General features: G+C 50.2%; 1 protein-coding gene across 2 annotated transcripts in view; it reads left to right on the plus strand.

Moving 5' to 3' along the window:
- VWCE (von Willebrand factor C and EGF domains) overlaps window positions 1-17,451 on the plus strand; it is a 424,528-nt gene that overhangs the window by 330,320 nt on the left and 76,757 nt on the right. For both annotated transcript variants that reach the window (XM_069223762.1, XM_069223763.1), the window contains one exon: window positions 7,077-7,194. In XM_069223762.1, coding sequence (XP_069079863.1) covers window positions 7,077-7,194 — 118 coding nt within the window. The remainder of the gene's footprint in view (window positions 1-7,076; window positions 7,195-17,451) is intronic.

Consider the following 17,451-nt stretch of genomic DNA (forward strand, 5'->3'; position numbering starts at 1 on the left):
GCTAGTGAGCTTCTTCCCTGATGCATGCACAAACACCCCTGCTTCCCCCGCCCTTCCCCACTTTTGTTTGAAAACCATCCACTCTTTCACTGGGCATGCTAGATCATCACCTCCTTTCTCCAACCATACCCACTTCCCTTTTCCTAACTGGTCCGTCTTGGACTTCCTGAGCCATATGCCCAATCTCCCTTGATGCATGCAGATCTCCCTTCCCTTCACACCGCAGTCCTTGCCTATGCCCAACAATTCAGATACCCTAAATGCCCCGAAAAACATCCAAACCATACACAACCTAAAGAGTCCTACTTCGTGTTCGTCCGTGCAACATACTGGCAAAACATGCAAAAGTTCTTTCAGTATCCCAAAGGTAATGGGCTCTCTTGCCTTACTTCCCTCCCCGGCCCTAACCCTGCCCCATCCTTTCAACATTTTCCCCAATAAATCATTCCGTGCTGGATCCGTACCAAAGAAAAGCTTCCCATAAAATGAGACACCTGCTAATTTCCCGCCTATCGTGGCCGGGGATAGCCCTTCCTTGATCAAATACAGCACAAAGCGTAAGGCCCGTGCTTCCAAACGCTCAGACCCCTGAGCCCAGAAATTGCCCTCAAACTCTTCAAAAGATTGAAAATCCAACCATGCCAGCCTGTAACTTCGCCGCGTAGAGACTGCCAAAGACATCTCCACTAGCCCTGAGATCATCATGCCCCCCACTCCCAAATGTCTGCCGGGACCGTAGTCTTGAACTGCTCTGCTCCTGGCGCTAGGTTGCGAAATTGCCGCCACTGTGAACGAGATAGGGAGTCTGCAATCTCGTTGTATGCCCCTGGTATGTGTGCAGCTTTAAAGATAACATTGAGAGATAAACATTGCAGCATAAATTGCCGTAACAAGGGGCCATGTCTCTGCGCACCACCTCCCGTCCCAGTAAATGCCAAAACCCGACACGCCTGCTGCGTCTGAAAATATTTGAACTTGCCATACTGTGTCCACCTCTCCAAAAGACATTGGTACCCCATTAAACTTCTTCAGGAACATTTCCCATACCTTTATGTCCTCCCTCAGAGACAAAGAAACTCTTATCCTATGGTGAGGTAACACCGCCCCTGACATGGACAGTCCGAGTCTTCTACAAAAAGTACGTCCTCCCCTCACTACTCTACATGCAAAATTGAGATAGCCAAGTAGTTTTTGTGCAGTCCGTAACTCCATTTTGTGCAGAGTTCGCACAGCTGCTAGGCATTCTAGGATTTCCTTCACTTTTGATGCTGGCAGTCTTGCCACCATTCGCTCCGCATCTAGCTCTATGCCCAAAAAGGTCATGATTGACAGCGGGCCCTCTGTCTTTTCCGGTGCCAATGGCACTCCTGTCTGCTTCATTAGCCTCTGAAAGGCTGCCAAGGCCAGCCCACATGCCCCAGATGCCGCTTCCCCTATAAACAGAAAATCATCCAGATAGTGTGTCACTGCTTTGTGGCCACTTGTTTTCACAAAAACCCACTGCAGGAAGGTACTGAAAGTTTAGAATAGCGCGCATGATATCGCGCAGCCCATAGGTAGAACCCTGTCCACATATATGGCTCCATCTAACTGCATGCCTAGAAGGTCGAAATCCGCTGGATGAATTGGTAACAGACGGAAAGCAGACTGTATATCTCATTTCGCCATTTCCGCTTTTAACCCGCACCTCAATACTAATTTCACTGCATCATCCACTGACGCATAAATAACCTTGGTATCTTCCTGCGCAATAAAATCATTTACCGAGGCCCCCTCAGGCCATGACAGATGATGTATGAGCCGGAATTCGCCTGGCGCTTTCTTGGGTACCACCCCTAGTGGGGATATCATCAAATGATCCGTTGGCCAGTCAAGGAATGGACCTGCTATTCTCCCAAGTGCCACCTCTTTGTCTATTTTGTCGCGTATTACCTGCGGCTGTTCTTTTGCAGACCGTAAATTGTCTGCCCATCGCCTCTGCCGAGGACCTTGATAACCTACCCTAAAACCTTCTCGAAAACCCCATTCCAATTGTCTGGCCCTATTTTTGTCCGGGTACCTGTGCAGCCATGGCAGCAAAACTTCTAATCTAACTGGCGTAGGCCCCTTTTGGCGCAGGAGCACCTTGTGAGCCTCTCCGTCTTGTCGCCCTCCATTGTTCAGCTGGGCTGTTGAGGGAGAAACATTGTATGACTGGATGACGACCCCCGCACTTGGAGCAGTCATGTTTGAACCTACACTGAGCCCTTGAACAGAAGCCCTTGTTGAAATTCCAGCAAGCCCCTGTGTTACCCACCTGCGTTTTTGTAGTATGTCCCGCCCCTCCCAAGGCGGGCGCGCATGAAAGGGCTTATATGTTACCGGCAATCCGCTCGCCGTATGAGTGGATGCCGCTGCCTGTGCTGATGCCATCCATTGCATCCATAAATCTCGATCTACATCCCCCCATGGTTTCTCGGGGTTGATGCTCACCCGGGCCCTAAACTCCTCGTCATAACTTAGCCATGCAAAACCCCCAAAATGCATCTGAGCCTTTCTAATGATATCCATGTACTTGAATAGCGCAATGGCCCGGTCTGGGTATTTTTCGCAGTATATACTGGCGAAAATCAAAAATGCGGACGTCCAATTGTCCATGGTAATGGGAACCCTAGGCTTGCGTGCTAACTCCCACTCCTCTTCCTTGGAGCCTTCCTTGGCCTGTATGTCCCTATGCAATAGTTTGAAAACATCCACGTATTCGTGTTTCCATATTCTTGCCTTGGTTTTTTCCGCAACATGTGACCCTAAAGGCATGGCCAACCCCATGTACGGAAGGCGCTTCTTGTGAGCTCCCCCTTCTTTATCCTCTGCATTCTTGCCCTCCCCTGTGGGCGGGCTAACCACTGTTATGGTACTGGTGGATGCCGTCTCTTTGCCCTTGTTTATGTCGCCTTTCTGTGCTATGACCTCCCCCGGATTGTCTAATACTGACCCATCTCCCACACCTATTGATTTGCTCGTGTGCGTCACCTTGCTAGTTAATCCCCCGTCACCCCAGACTGACCACCATCTCCTCTTACCTCCAATTGGTTCGTCCACATAACGCGGTGTTCGCCGTGTCATTCCGCCACGTGGCCTTGTTAGCCTGACACTTGACGGCCCTTCGCCCATGACGTCGTCCTGAAACAAAAAAGCAGAGGCAGGGGTTGCGCCGCACTTGCGCCCCCGCCCCCCCCTTTCTTGACCCCGCTCACATCCTCATCACGCAATTCACCATCTTCCCAATCTCCCTCCTCTTCATCGTAGTCCAATTCCAACTCATCTTCTTCTTCCCCACCTCGTTTGCTTTCCATATACCCTTGAGATTTGGTTATCGGTGGTTCTGTCGTATTTAGCCCCACATGGCGTCCGCCAACCTGTTGATGTCCCCGTTCCCTCGGTGTAGAGAAGGCCGCAGTAGACCCCTCTATTGCTTCATTCCAACGCGCTTGGGCCGTGTTGCGCCCCGTTGGTGCTCCCTTTTTCTTGCCAACCTCTGACGTTGACATTGTGCTACCTTTCCCCACATGGCCGCTTGAACCACTGGGGCTTCCCAAGCCAACCTGCCCTTCGGCCGCACCAGCCTCCTGAACCCTACCTTCTCCTGCCTGTGGTATCCAGACCCAACTACCTGCTCCGGCCCTTGCTGTCTGTACCCCCCTCATGTCCGTGACTTCTCTGACCTTTTTGTTATCCTTGTGCCGCCTCCCCAACTCCTCCCTGTCCTTGCATAAATGTGCCCACCTGGCCTCCGTTTCCACCACTGCCCTGCGCTGCTCGCGAATTCTGGCTTCCAGGTCCCCTGTTTCTGTCTGGCCCCATGTTGTCTGGGTGGCGGGTCCAAGCAGCCCCCCCACGAAGGCCTCATCCCTGGCTTGGTGCTTAGGTAACTTCGCCTGGCGTGGTACAGGTTTGGCCCGGCCTGCCCCTCCTCTGGGTCTCCCTATGTATTTTCCTCTTTTTTTGGGTGGTGACCCGCGACCCATGGGTAAGGTAATCCTGCTCCTGGGGCATGACAGATCCAATGGGGTCTGTATCCCACTGGGCCCCAGCACTGGCTGCTCGGTCCCGTCCCCTTGTTGCCCAAGGGCTGGTCCTGTCATGCCATCCCCCACTCTGTCTGTGGCCCCCCCGCTTGGCGGGCCTGCGCAACCCGTTCCTGTCTCACCTGTGACGGGGTCCTGTGTGCCCTGCGTCTCCCCTCCAAACATTAGTGGGCTAAATGTGCTAGGGGTCTCTGGCCGTACCTCTATGAACTGTTCTTGCCTCACTGGGACTTCATCTTTGTCCCCCTCCGAGTCCTGCGAGTCGCATGCTGCGATTGCCGCCGCTACGCCGCTTGATGCGGCCCGCGTAGGGCGTGTCATGCCCACCCAGACCTGATCTAATACCCCTGGCCTAAGCAAGTCCGCCCTTCCGGCCTCCCCCAGTACCCGGAGCGCTGCCCTGACAGCCTCTGCATCGTGAATGTTAGCCATGTTCCCTAACTGCCCCAACCTATACAGCTCCTTATTTGAAACTTGTAAAAAAAATATATTTTTTTGGCCTACTTTTGTGGCCCCAGTCCCTGTGTTCTAGCCCGTGCACCCGCTACCCGTGTTATTCGCTCTGTGGGCCATGTGTCTCGAGTTTCCTAAATGTACCCAGGGCCCGCCCAGGCGCTGTGCTCTATGAGGCCCTATCGGCCTAGGCCTTATTGTGGAACACGTGCGTGTCGTTGAGTGCCAGCCGGCGTCTAATGTCGTTAAATCTTTCCAATCTGTCGGAAAGGGGGGTATTAACGCCCCCGGCGCCGCGCGCGTCCGCCACGCGACCTTTTATGCCTCCGCTCGGGCGCCCGCATTGGGCGCCGCGTCTAATTGAAGACAGGCCTTCGTGCCTGTCGATATACTATTTCCTCACCTCCTTGCCGGGGCCGGGAACGCCCCCGCGTCTGCAGAGAAAGCACCCGGGGGCGCGGCTGAGTCCTGCGTTTCAAAGAGAAACTCCCGGGACCCACCCACGCGCCTTCCTATGCGCGGCCAGGGGAGCCCCAGGCCCGCCCGCCTCCCGTCTGCAAAAACCCACCAGCCTTCGGGGAAGACCACATGCGACAAAAAAAAACCCCACACACTGCTAACTAACCTGGCCTGAGCCTCGATGTCTATCCCTTCAAACCCTTCCTCCCTCTCTGGTCGGCCTGGAAAGAGGCCGACCCCACCCCTCCACCCCCTTTAATCCCCTCCTTAAAACCCACCCCTACTTACCTGTCCCCCAATCCTGGCGCACCTGCGCCACTTCCTGTTATCCCGAAAAGACCCGCGGAGAGACTAGAGCGAGTCTCTCTCTCCGCGGGCCCCCCCATCGGCAGGGAGGCGGGGCGCGCCTCACGGATCAGGACACGGCGCGCTTCTTGCCTTCTCAGCAGGGCGTACTGTCGCTGTACTTGTCTGGTTGGTTTCCAGTGACAGGGCTGTTCGTCAGCTTCCTCTGAACCTGGCTGCGACGCAGGGTTGTCAGTATCCCGCTCGTCGACACTGTAACATGTCGGAGGGCCACACCTAAGGCCCGACGATAATGAATAAACGTGCACTCGGTCATGAGTTCAGGGAAAACTGCGTCAGCGCAGCCCTGTGCTTTATTACATAACCTCGGTTCCGTGTGCCATCCGGCCACGCGGAACTGAATACAAATCAAAGGAGAGTCCTGGTGGCTCTCTACATCTTGCAGTGGACATAGATAATGGATATTTTTTTATAAGAGTTATGACATGACCTAGGACAGGTGCGGGTTTATGTACTGGAATCTTAGCTAGACCTACTTGTCACTTTTAACGGGATTATGTTTTTAAATGTGGTGATCTGTCTCCGTGCGGTTCCCTTTCTTTAAAAAAAATAAAATAAAAAAGGAACGGTTAGCTATCACACAATAGTAAAGTTGTTTGGTGTGTTGTGAGCTTTAGGCATATTATGGTGCCCAAACCTGGTATGCTACTGGCCTTGTTATAGCACTGATAGTTCTTGGCATATTCAACGTGTGAATAGGAGGATAAAGTGGACCTTACCCACCGTAATGACGACAACACTTGGAAAATTGTAGACATCCATGGTATGCAATGGCGATATATTGAAATGTAAATCTCTTTACTTGTCACAGTAGTAAACTTTTCACCTCTAGCTTTTGAGGCACTTTTAGGGACTCCTGTGCTAGAAATGCCCTATTTTCTTAAACTTTTCCTGGGGCAGGTGAATCTCGAACTGTCACCTAGCTTTGCACCCCATGAAATGTGATATTTTATGACTGCCTTCAGGTGCTGTGGTCCTTTACGAACATCTTTGAACAACTGAAGTGAAAAGCCATATTTCGAGGTGTGTATTTCATGCCTTTATCTTTTGTAACAGTCACCAACTGCCAATAGGAACTGAAATCACTACACTGTTCCGTTTTCTTAAGAACAGATGATGAGTCAGTGAGGTGGTTCCAATGCTCAAAACCATTCTTATCTCAGTTTATTCGTTTCTCATGATCTCATTTGGCTAAGAAAGCACGTCATCATTCCTATTATCTAGACTCCATTTCAGTATTTTTTCTATGACGTCATTGATGGGGCAAATGTCATGTGATTTAATTTCCAGCCAAGTCACCACCATGTTAAAAAATGCTTTGGAAATTCGAAAAATCTTCTCTCTTTCGGCCACAGATTGTTGCCAAGTATGTGGGGTGTGCAATTCGGGAATGTGGTCTGATAAGCGCATTCTTCAATTTGAGAACCATGTGTGAGCTATAAGGAAGCATGGAGGAAGTTTGCACACCGTGTGAAACTGTGAGTCAAGCTGCAACATGATTTTGAAGGTGGGTAACACGTTTCTAAATGTTGAGGCTTGTTTTTCATTCTGCAAGTGCAGCCTCTGCAGGAAATATTTCCACACGTTTCGGGTATGTAATGTATTTTTCAAATTCAATCTCGTCCTTATAGAGGCATCAGGCTTGAAAATCAGTGGGAGAGGTTGATGTTGGTAACTATTCCATCACAGGATCATTATTTATGATTATTTCTTTATTGTGTCCCCTATGAGAACGGTGAAGTGGAATGTTTTTTTGCTCCCTGCCCTACATTGGATTGTCCCAGGGAGGATTGGCTGCTGGAGCCTGGGCAGTGCTGCTTCAGATGCCAGGAGTTCCAAACTGTGACAGGTAAGATCCCTTAAACATAGTTTGACCATGAATTATTATTGGAGAGCTGGTTAAAGAGGGAGTGTTCAGGTGTCCCCACATTCCTCTAAATTTGATTGCCCTTCTTTTTTTCACTATAAGAAAAAAACACATGGTATGGATCAAAAGGCATTTTGGCATACATGGAGTAGTACTCCTGTAGCACTCTTTTAACTCCTTTGCCATCTCTTTGTAAACTGGACCCAAAACATCTAACATTGAAATAATTAAGGAATAGTCATATACAATAAGTACAAATAAAAATAAATGGGCACTCTTTGCAATTTTATTAATAGGGAGAGGGACGTTTTAGGGATGGAGTCACAAAGGAATATAAAAGTACGAAGAGGAGTCCTCCTGTAGTATTACTTCCTGTGCTCATAAAGGCCCGTATTTATACTTTTTGACGCTAAACTGCGCTAACGCAGTTTAGCGTCAAAGATTTTGGCGCCGGCTAACGCCATTCTGAAGCGCCATGCGGGCGCCGTATTTATTGAATGGCGTTAGCCGGCGCAAGCAGACCGGCGCTGCCTGGTGTGCGTGGAAAAAAACCACGTACACCAGGCAGCGCCGGCGTAGGGAAAAATGACGTTAGGGCGTCTTAAAAATGGCGCAAGTCAGGTTGACGCAAAAAAATCGTCTTAACCCGATTTGCGCCATTTTAAACGACGCCCAGACGCCATTTACATGACTCCTGTCTTAGTAAAGACAGGAGTCATGCCCCCTTGCCCAATGGCCATGCCCAGGGGACTTCTGTCCCCTGGGCATGGTCATTGGGCATTGTGGCATGTAGGGGGGCACAAATCAGGCCCCCCCATGCCAAAAAAAATAATAAAAAAATAAAAATTTATATTTACCTGAACTTACCTGAATGTCCCTGGGGTGGGTCCCTCCATCCTTGGGTGTCCTCCTGGGGTGGGCAAGGGTGGCAGGGGGGGTCCCTGGGGGCATGGGAGGGCAGCTGTGGGCTCATTTTGAGCCCACAGGTCCCTTAACGCCTGCCCTGACCCAGGCGTTAAAAAGTGGCGCAAATGCGGGGTTTTCTGCCCCGCCAACTCCCGGGCGTGATTTTTGCCCGGGAGTATAAATACGACGCATTTGCGGCGCAGTCATTTTTTTGGACGGGAACGCCTACCTTGCATCTCATTAACGCAAGGAAGGCGTTCACGCTAAAAAATGACGCTCTTTACTCATACTTTGGCGCTAGACGCGTTTAGCGCCAAAGTATAAATATGGCGTTAGTTTTGCGTCGAAAAAAACGACGCTAATTCGGCGCAAACGGAGTATAAATATGCCCCAAAATGCTTTTGTGAATCAGCCACTTTATTTTCTAGAGTGGCTTCTTATCTGCATTTCTATAGCTTGTTTTGTATTGTTTAGTTTTAACCAAGCAGTCTCAGATTTACCTCACTCAGTCTCTATCTTTATCAGAAGGAATATGTACACACAAATACCCACAGACAGACATAGAGACACACAAACACACATGCAAACGTTACACCAACATTAAAGTTTTGTATATCATATATTATTATTTAGCACAGGAATTATCATTGGCTAAATCGCGTTGCCCCAGGGTTTGTCAGAGGAGGTACCCAACATGAAAACCATTGTGCACAAAGGTAATATATGAGATTCCATGTTAATAAAATGTTTACGAGTTTTTAAACTATGTTGTAACCCACCCTTAAATGCCCTTTGGCTTTATATATTTACTTTGACAGAAAATACATCAGGCCTAAGGTCTTAGTCATAACGTTTGAAAAAAATAGATCGAGTCTATAAGCCTTGATCATTGGCTAGTCACCATAAACAACTCAGTCTTGCTGCCCGGAGTTCAAAGTTTCTCACAAGGCATGAAGCACTCTTTTTCATTAGAAACACCATCATCATCATCATAACCTTTATTTCGTCTGAGAGCCACAAACTAACATATAACAGACATACAGGGTAAAACCAGAACTTAATTTTTAAATAAAAACGTGCCAGTGCCCAAAGCTCTCCTCTTAAAAATGCGGCTGCTGCAATTAAATGTGGGAACACGGAATACTGCTGAGGCGGTGTAATCCTGAAGCTATCTTGGGCCTCTTCAATCCACGTAAAGCCACTCCCTGCCCCTTCAGCTCACTCTTGCAGCTTTCTACTTTCTCCCTTTGTGACGCTTTTTTGTTTTTCCCTTCTTCCGCAGTAATGTGCAGGTACTACTATATAATTCAAACGAATGGTTACCATCAATAAAGGTGTTAATTTTTTTTATTTATTCGGTACAGCCGATCCTTTTTTGAGTCACATTAAAACATACAAAAACATAAATATGTTGACATTATTGCCAAGGGTGATAAAGTGCAAGTGCTACCTTAAGGGCAGGATCAGTTGGGACACCCAGCCTCTTGAGAAACAGAGGCAGTATTTAATAGACACATAGGGGGTCATTCTGACCCCGGCGGGCGGCGGTCGCCGCCCGCCTGGCGGGAACCGCCATATGGCCGCTCCGCGGTCGAAAGACCGCTGGGGCCATTCCGACCTTCCCGCTGGGCTGGCGGGCGCTAACATTGTTAGCGCCCGCCGGCCCAGCGGGAAGGCGGCCTGCAACACTGAAGCCGGCTCCGAATGGAGCCGGCGGTGTTGCAGGTGTGCGACGGGTGCAGTTGCACCAGTCGCGTATTTCACTGTCTGCTAGGCAGACAGTGAAAAGCAGGCTGGGGCCCTGTTAGGGGGCCCCTGCACTGCCCATGCGGTGAAAACCACCAGAAACAGGCTGGCGGGAAGGGGGTCAGAATCCCCATGGCGGCGCTTTTGGCCAGCCGGGGGAAAACCGGCGGGAAACCGCCACCCCCGGTTTTCTGACCGCGGAAGCAGAATGGGCCATGAAGCACTGCCAGCCTGTTGGCGGTGCTTCCGTCATCCGCGACCCTGGCGGTCATAGACCGCCAGGGTCAGAATGACCCCCATAGTTTGGCTAATCCTCATCATTGATTGCAGACATCATCAAGACAACATTTTGCCTCATGCCATATTTCAGTAGTCAGAGTGCCTCAGTGTATTTCCTAACTCCCAAATTCCAGCACAGCTGGACTAACCACCTTCTTCTTCCTTTTCGAATAGGCTGGGCAGAAGAACAGGGCATGCTCCTCTGTTTCCTTGATATGCCCACAAGAGGGGCAAGCCCACCTGGCTGGATTGCCTGTCCGATCCCACCTATGGGTAAAAAAAGAAAGATGTAATGTCCCATAGGGGAATTGAAGGTAGAGTTTCCGGGAAGCTGCAGGTTCGATCTTGTCCTGAAACTGCTCTTCCCAGAAGGCATCCTTCACTAAGAGGAAGGCATTGGTCAGAGGCCCAAAGGAGGTTTGTGCCTGCAATAGGCTTTGTCTATACTGGCCAAAGTTCCCCTTGATGGTTATCTTACTAATAGAAGGGGCTGATGACGGCTCATTCCACAGTATCCCATTGACTGACTTTATGTGGGTTTCTCTGACATACTTGATCCACAGTATATTGCTGGAGCCAGAAAGGCCCAGGATCTCTTCCAACCCCTGGTGATAGGAAAGAAGCTCAAGTGTGGCCCAATCCGTATACAATAAAGGCTTGATCTGATGCCTATACCTTCGGAAATTAACCTCATCCCCGTATCAAGTTTAAGGGGGAGAAAAGGGGTGCTAATGGTGAGGTTTAACATTTTGCACAAAAAACAATTTTCCGCTATTGTTAACGCCACAGATTCCTTGTGGTTCCACAGCTCTACACCATAAAGGACAGCACCTTGAGCGTGCTGTTTGTAAATTTGTAACACTGGTAGAATTGGATGAAATTGGGATCTACATTGCATTTGACCAACCCCCTGTTATGTTGCTCTAATTTCAGCCTACACCTGGCGATGTGGTTACGCCAGTAGAGCTGCTCTTTAAGAATCAGCTCAAAATACTCAAAGGTGTGTACTCGCTCCAGGGGCGCACCTTTGAGGCTAGGATTGGATCTGGCAGAACAGCAGGGATTTAAAACCATATATTTTGTTTTTGCCACATTTATTTCATACCACCGCCTACTACAAAAGATGTCAAAACTATCCAAGATCGTCTGCAACCCTATAGGGGACTTAAAAAGTAGCAGAGTGTGAGAGAGAGGGCGCAAACCCTTGTGCTTGCCAGGCTTGGGATATTGCCCTTACGTTGGGTCAGATAAGCTACTAGCCCGTTGCCATAAAGGGCCAAAAGAGTGGGGGCAAGGATACAACCCTACCTAACCCTCTAGTGACTGGTAATATCTCTGTCATCTCACCCAGTAAGCCACATCTCACCTGTGCATAGTTGTGTACATGCAGCCTTATTATTATGACCAAAAGAAAAGTGGTGACACCCATGTCTGACAGCACTTGCCAGAGCAGAGGTCTGGGGACCTGGTGGAAAGCCAATCGGAGGTCCACAAATACTCTATATATATAGCCAGCCAAACCCGGGGGTCACAGTTTCCTAAAGAAGAGAGTTGGAGGCAGAAGGACTGGTCCACAGTGCAAGCCCAAAAGCGTGTCTGTGAAGGAGTGAGAATGTCTTCTGAAGCAATCCAGTCTTGAACCCTTTCCAAAAGAATTCTGCTAAACAACTTTTGCAAGCCGTCTAGCTGGCTTATTGGTCTGTAGTTGGAAGGCAGTGTATGGGGGCCCTTTTTGTATCTTGGAATCATTTCTGCCTCTGTCAAGTTGGAGGAATGGGTGCCCCCTTTAAGATGGCATTGAAAAGAAGCGACAATTATGAACTCCATGCGTCAACTTTGCTTGGAAACAAGTCACCAGGGATTTTGTCAGGGCCTGGAGTTTTGTTGGCAATGATCTTAAGAATCGCTGATCTCACCTCCTGGGTTATAATAAAGGGGGTCTCCTCCCATTCTCTCTCTCTCTACTGCTCTGGTACCAGTATTGACACTGCTAAAATCAGTCATATGGATATTATTTACTACAATTGTAGAGTAAAGGCTAGGGAAGTGGGTGAACCATTCCACTGCTGGAACAGAGGTTTCAATTGGGCAATAAACCTCTTGGGAGCTGGTACAGACAATGTTCCAGAAGACATGCTGGTCGCATTGTTGTGCTGCTTCCAACAGGCCTTCCCACTTCTCAACCTCCCACTCCCTTTTTGCTTGGTTGATAGCTTTATTGTTAAGTCACCCACTGGTTATTTATTGCACTCCTCATGTTGCAAGCATCAGGGCTAGTCTGGCACTCTTACAAGTTTAGTTGTACCAAGAAGGAGATATTCCTCTCAGCAGCCCTTTTGGTTTCAACATAAAAGAGCTTCTTAAGCCCCTCGATCATGATACTATGGATGGTGGTGAAGTTTTCCCTAGTTTCTTTTAGAGGTCCAAGGCCCCCCCACAGGAGGGGAACACTACATTGAAAACTAAGGCATTGTGATTACTATCCTTCCTTATCAATACCACCATATCCACAAGATGTGACCAGACCCTCACATCCACCAAGTTATAATCAATGAGACTGGTACTTTGGGGCGGTGTGGTTGAAAGTATGCTTACCCTCCTAATCAGCGGTAGTTCTACCACTGGCTTCATGCAAGCCCTGATTCATGATAAAGGTGTTAATTTGTAATGCCAGGGGGTACCAACTTTTGATAGGGGAGATGGTCAGCGGGGGTATGCACTAGGTTTTATTTTCTTCCTGGGTGACTACCTAAATATTACTGTCTAATGGTTCGAATTGACAAATAAAGTCCCCTCCCATAATTTTCCAGGCACCAACTGGGGCAGAGGCCATATGTGTGTTTAGTGATTCTAAAATTGGTGAATTTCAATTGTGTGCCCCGGCCTTGAGATATAGATTGGAAATATAAAAGGTAACATGAGGAAATGTCAGGGAAACACAGAAAACATAAGGAGTGGTGATTGGAATTTCCTCCACCTTACAGATGACCACTGTACTGACCCAGGTTGACAACTCTCCCTAAAGGCCTGCCCTTGTCCATGGTTGTAGCAGCTTTGCTATAGTTGGTATAACCCATTTAATGTACTGGCTTAATACACCAGCTCTCCTGGAAAAGACAAAGGTCAATGGTGTTGATTAACTGTGCCCAATTGGGGGAGTCTAGTTTGGAAGTAAGCCCAGCAGTGTTCCAGGAGAGCAATTTTAATGGGGGTGCAGGATAGCTGGATTATGTATAATTTGAGGAAATGTGCCAAGGTCTCTAGCCCCTAACCACAGGATAGTTGGGTTGGGGTAATGCCATGGTATAGGAGACCCGCTCATTATCATAAGACGCTGGTGTCTGTTGGTCTTGTAAATTCTAGACTGTGGGATCAGGATGATTAGTTACCCTTGTATTTGAGAAACAATCTGTTGCAGGGTTGTCAAGGTAGTGCTCCCCATTGACACAGAATATGTTTGAGGAGAGGCATTCCTGTAGCCTTAATTGACCTGCAGCCCAGTTGAAAGTGGGTTAGGGGGCCCAAGCCCCAGGTAGATGTTGACACTACCTGTGCCCTGGTAATATCCAACTCCATATCTTATCTACATCCCCCACCTCCTCCATGAATGATTGACAGGGCATCTGTTAGATCGGGCCGGGGAGAAAGTTTGTCAGTCAACTCCTGCCAAGGTGTGGAAGTGATTGGAGACGGGAAAGCCAAATACACCCCCTACACCAACAGGATTGTTGGGGTAGTGGCCCTAGCTAAATGCATAAGTGGTGTGGGGTTGAACAGGGCCACCTGATCTACTGAGGAGGTGTGGTTTGTTGAATTTTCCTAACGGCAGCAGTTCAATGTTGAATGAACCACCCTCTGACTAAGGTGACCTAAAAGCAGTCTCTCCACCAAGTAGGGTGACCTAAAGTTAACTGAAAGACAGTCCCTGGGATGATCCACCTGTCCTGAGCCTAATCATCCCACTCTACGATCTAGAAGACATTGCTTGCTTGATAGAGATGGAAGTCCCTATGAAGAACCTCTGACCTGCTTTTAGGGTCTAGAGCTTGCTCCCCACGCGCGCAGCTCCACCAAGTTGTGCCCATGTCCTTCACCCCGCCCACGCTTCTGTTGCGTGTTCGAGGCCCTCCACCACCCGCAGGCACCCACCTGCGCCTCATCCCTGGTGTCTAGTGGGCTGCTCTGGTAAGTGTTCCTAGTATTGTGCCTTATTTTCTGTGCTTTTTACTTTATTGTGCCTTTTATTCTTGCTTGTACCTCTTCTGTGCCATTTTTTGCCCCTTTGTGCCCTGTGCACCTTGTGCTCCGTTTTCGGCTCTCCTGAGCCGTTTCTGCCTTCCGCCGCTGTGTCCTAGCGGCCCGCCCACCTCGCGCCCCCATTTGCTCTTCCCTCCCGCCTCCCAGCTGCTCCTCCCTCCCACCTCTCCTTCTTAATGGGGGCCGTGTGCAGCGGGAGCACTGCTGGCACGCCAGAGGCGCGCCAGAGCAAGCCCACCTGCGCCCGTCCATGCCTGGACCGCACCCAGCGCCAGTCCCCCTGGCCCACTGGGCCCCGCACCACCAGACACCACTACACAGCCAGTGACCTCCATGCCCTCAATCCAGTACGCTCCTCCGTCTGCTTCCAGTCCACTCCGAAGCACACCAAGGGACCCTTCTCCCGCAGAGCCTGCAGCTTCACCTGCACCCTAACTACCAAGCACAGCAACAGACCCAGCGACAACCACCACAGCTGCATTCTCCTCAACACCCGCTCCTTCCACAAACACGCAATCGAACTCTGGGACCTACTGACCTCATCATCACCTGACGTTGCTTTCCTCACCGAAACCTGGATGAACTCGGAACCAGACATAGCCATAGCCATCCCTGAAGGCTACAAATTCACAAGAAGAACCCGCACCAACAAACCAGGAGGAGGAATCGCCATAGTCCACAAAAGCACCATCAGAGTCTCAACCAGCACCCACAACACCCTCAACCCCGCCGAGCACCTCCATTTAAAAATTCAAGTAAACGCCAACACCACCCTCAGAGGAACGCTGGTCCACAGACCCCCGGGCCCCGACCTCACTTCTGCGACGCCATCGCCGACATCATCAGCGCCCAAGCCCTCGCCTCAACAGACTACATCCTCCTCGGCGACCTGAACTTTCACTTAGAAAACAACAACGATATCAACACCACCAACCTGCTCGACAACCTCGACAACCTCGGCCTTAAGCAATTTGTCACGTTGCCCACTCACACCGCAGGCCACACACTCAACCCCATCTTCTCAGCCAGCAGCCACGTCTCCTTCAGCCACACCACTGAACTCCACTGGTCCGACCATCGCTGTATCTATTTTTCCTTCCAGAAGCCAGTCATTCACCACCACCCTACACAACCCCACCACTGCTACTGGAGCAAAATCTTGTCAGAACAGCTGGCCTCCACCCTCGCCCAGGCCCCACCTCCTAGGATCCCAGACTCCAACACAGCCGCCACCAACCTGCATCAATGGATAGACGACTGCGCCAACACCCTCGTGCCACTCAAACAACCCTCAGACATCCACTACAGAACCAAGGCGAGCTGGTTCAACCCCAACCTACCGGCCTCCAAATGGGAATGCAAAAGAATTGAGAAAACCTGGTGCCATGAACCTACCGTATCCAACCACATCGCCCTCAAGACTGCCATCCGCAAACATCACCAGCTGATCCGCACCATCAAAAGAACCTACTACAAAAGCCGCATAGACACCAACGCTCACAACTGCAAAGAGTTCTTCGGCATCATCAAAGAGCTCTCCAACCCCAGACCCTGCTCCAACGAACCCCCGCCATCACAGGAGCTCTGCAGCTCCCTCGCCACCTATCTCCATCGAAAGATCGAAAACATCCACAACAGCTTCAACCCCCAGACCCACCAGCCAACCACAGACACCCACGACCCCAACGCACCAAGCAACACCAACCTCCTATGCACCTGGACCCACGTCAACAATGAAGACACCGTCAACACCATGGCCTCCATCCACTCCGGCTCCCCCTCTGACCCCTTCCCACACCATATCTTCAATAAAGCCAGCAATATAATTGCCCCCCACCTCCGCGCCATCATAAACAGCTCCTTCGAGACAGCCACCTTCCCGGAGAGCTGGAAACACGCCGATGTCAACGCCCTGTTGAAGAAACCCAAAGCAGACCCAGATGACCACAAGAACTACCGGCCCATCTCCCTCCTCCCCTTCCCAACAATGGTCATCGAGAAAATTGTGAACAGCCAACTATCTCGCTTCCTGGAAGAAAACAAGGCGCTCAACACCTTCCAATCCAGATTCTGCAAGAACCACAGCACTGAGACCGCACTCATCGCTGCTACAGATGACATCAGGACCACGCTCAACGAAGGCGAAACCACAGCGCTCATCCTCCTGGACCTCTCCGCAACCTTCGACACCGTTTGTCACCATACCCTTCACACAAGCCTCCACAATGCCGGGATCTGCGGCAAGGCTCTTGACTGGATCTCTTCAGTCCTCTCCGGCAGAACCCAGAGAGTCCGCCTTCCGCCTTTTTGTCCGAAGCCTCAAAGACCATCTGTGGCATCCCACAAGGATCCTCCCTCAGCCCAACACTCTTCAACGTCTATATGGCCCCACTCGCCAACATCGCATGAACCCACTACATCAACATAGTATCCTACGCAGACGACACCCAGCTGATCCTCTCCCTCACGAAAGACCCTGCAACCGCAAAAAACAACCTCCACAATGGACTTCATGCAATCGCCAACTGGTGGGAACCAAGCCGCCTCAAGTTAAACACTGACAAAGCAGAGATCCTCATCTTCAGCACCGACCTCGCAGCTTGGAATGACTCTTGGTGGCCTACATCCCTAGGAACCGCACCCACACCCACCACTCAAGCACGAAACCTAGGATTCATCCTGGAGTCAGCACTCAGCATGACTCAGCAGGTCACTGCAATCTCCTCTTCCTTCTACAACACCCTCCACATACTCCGCAAGATCTTCAAATGGATTCCCATTGAAACCAGGAAAACAGTCACCCACGCTCTTATCAGCAGTCGACTAGACTACGGAAACGCACTCTCTGCGGGAACCACGGGCAAACTCCAAATGAAAATGCAACGAATCCAAAACGCATCTACCCGCCTCATCTTCGACGTCCCACACCGTGACCACATCTCATCCTGCCTCAGAGACCTACACTGGCTACCCGTAACGAAGAGGATCACCTTCAAACTCCTCACCCACGCACACAAAGCCATTCACAACACTGGCCCGGCCTACCTCAAC

This window comes from Pleurodeles waltl, chromosome 3_1 (genome assembly GCF_031143425.1).
Source record: "Pleurodeles waltl isolate 20211129_DDA chromosome 3_1, aPleWal1.hap1.20221129, whole genome shotgun sequence".
Taxonomy (NCBI): domain Eukaryota; kingdom Metazoa; phylum Chordata; class Amphibia; order Caudata; family Salamandridae; genus Pleurodeles; species Pleurodeles waltl.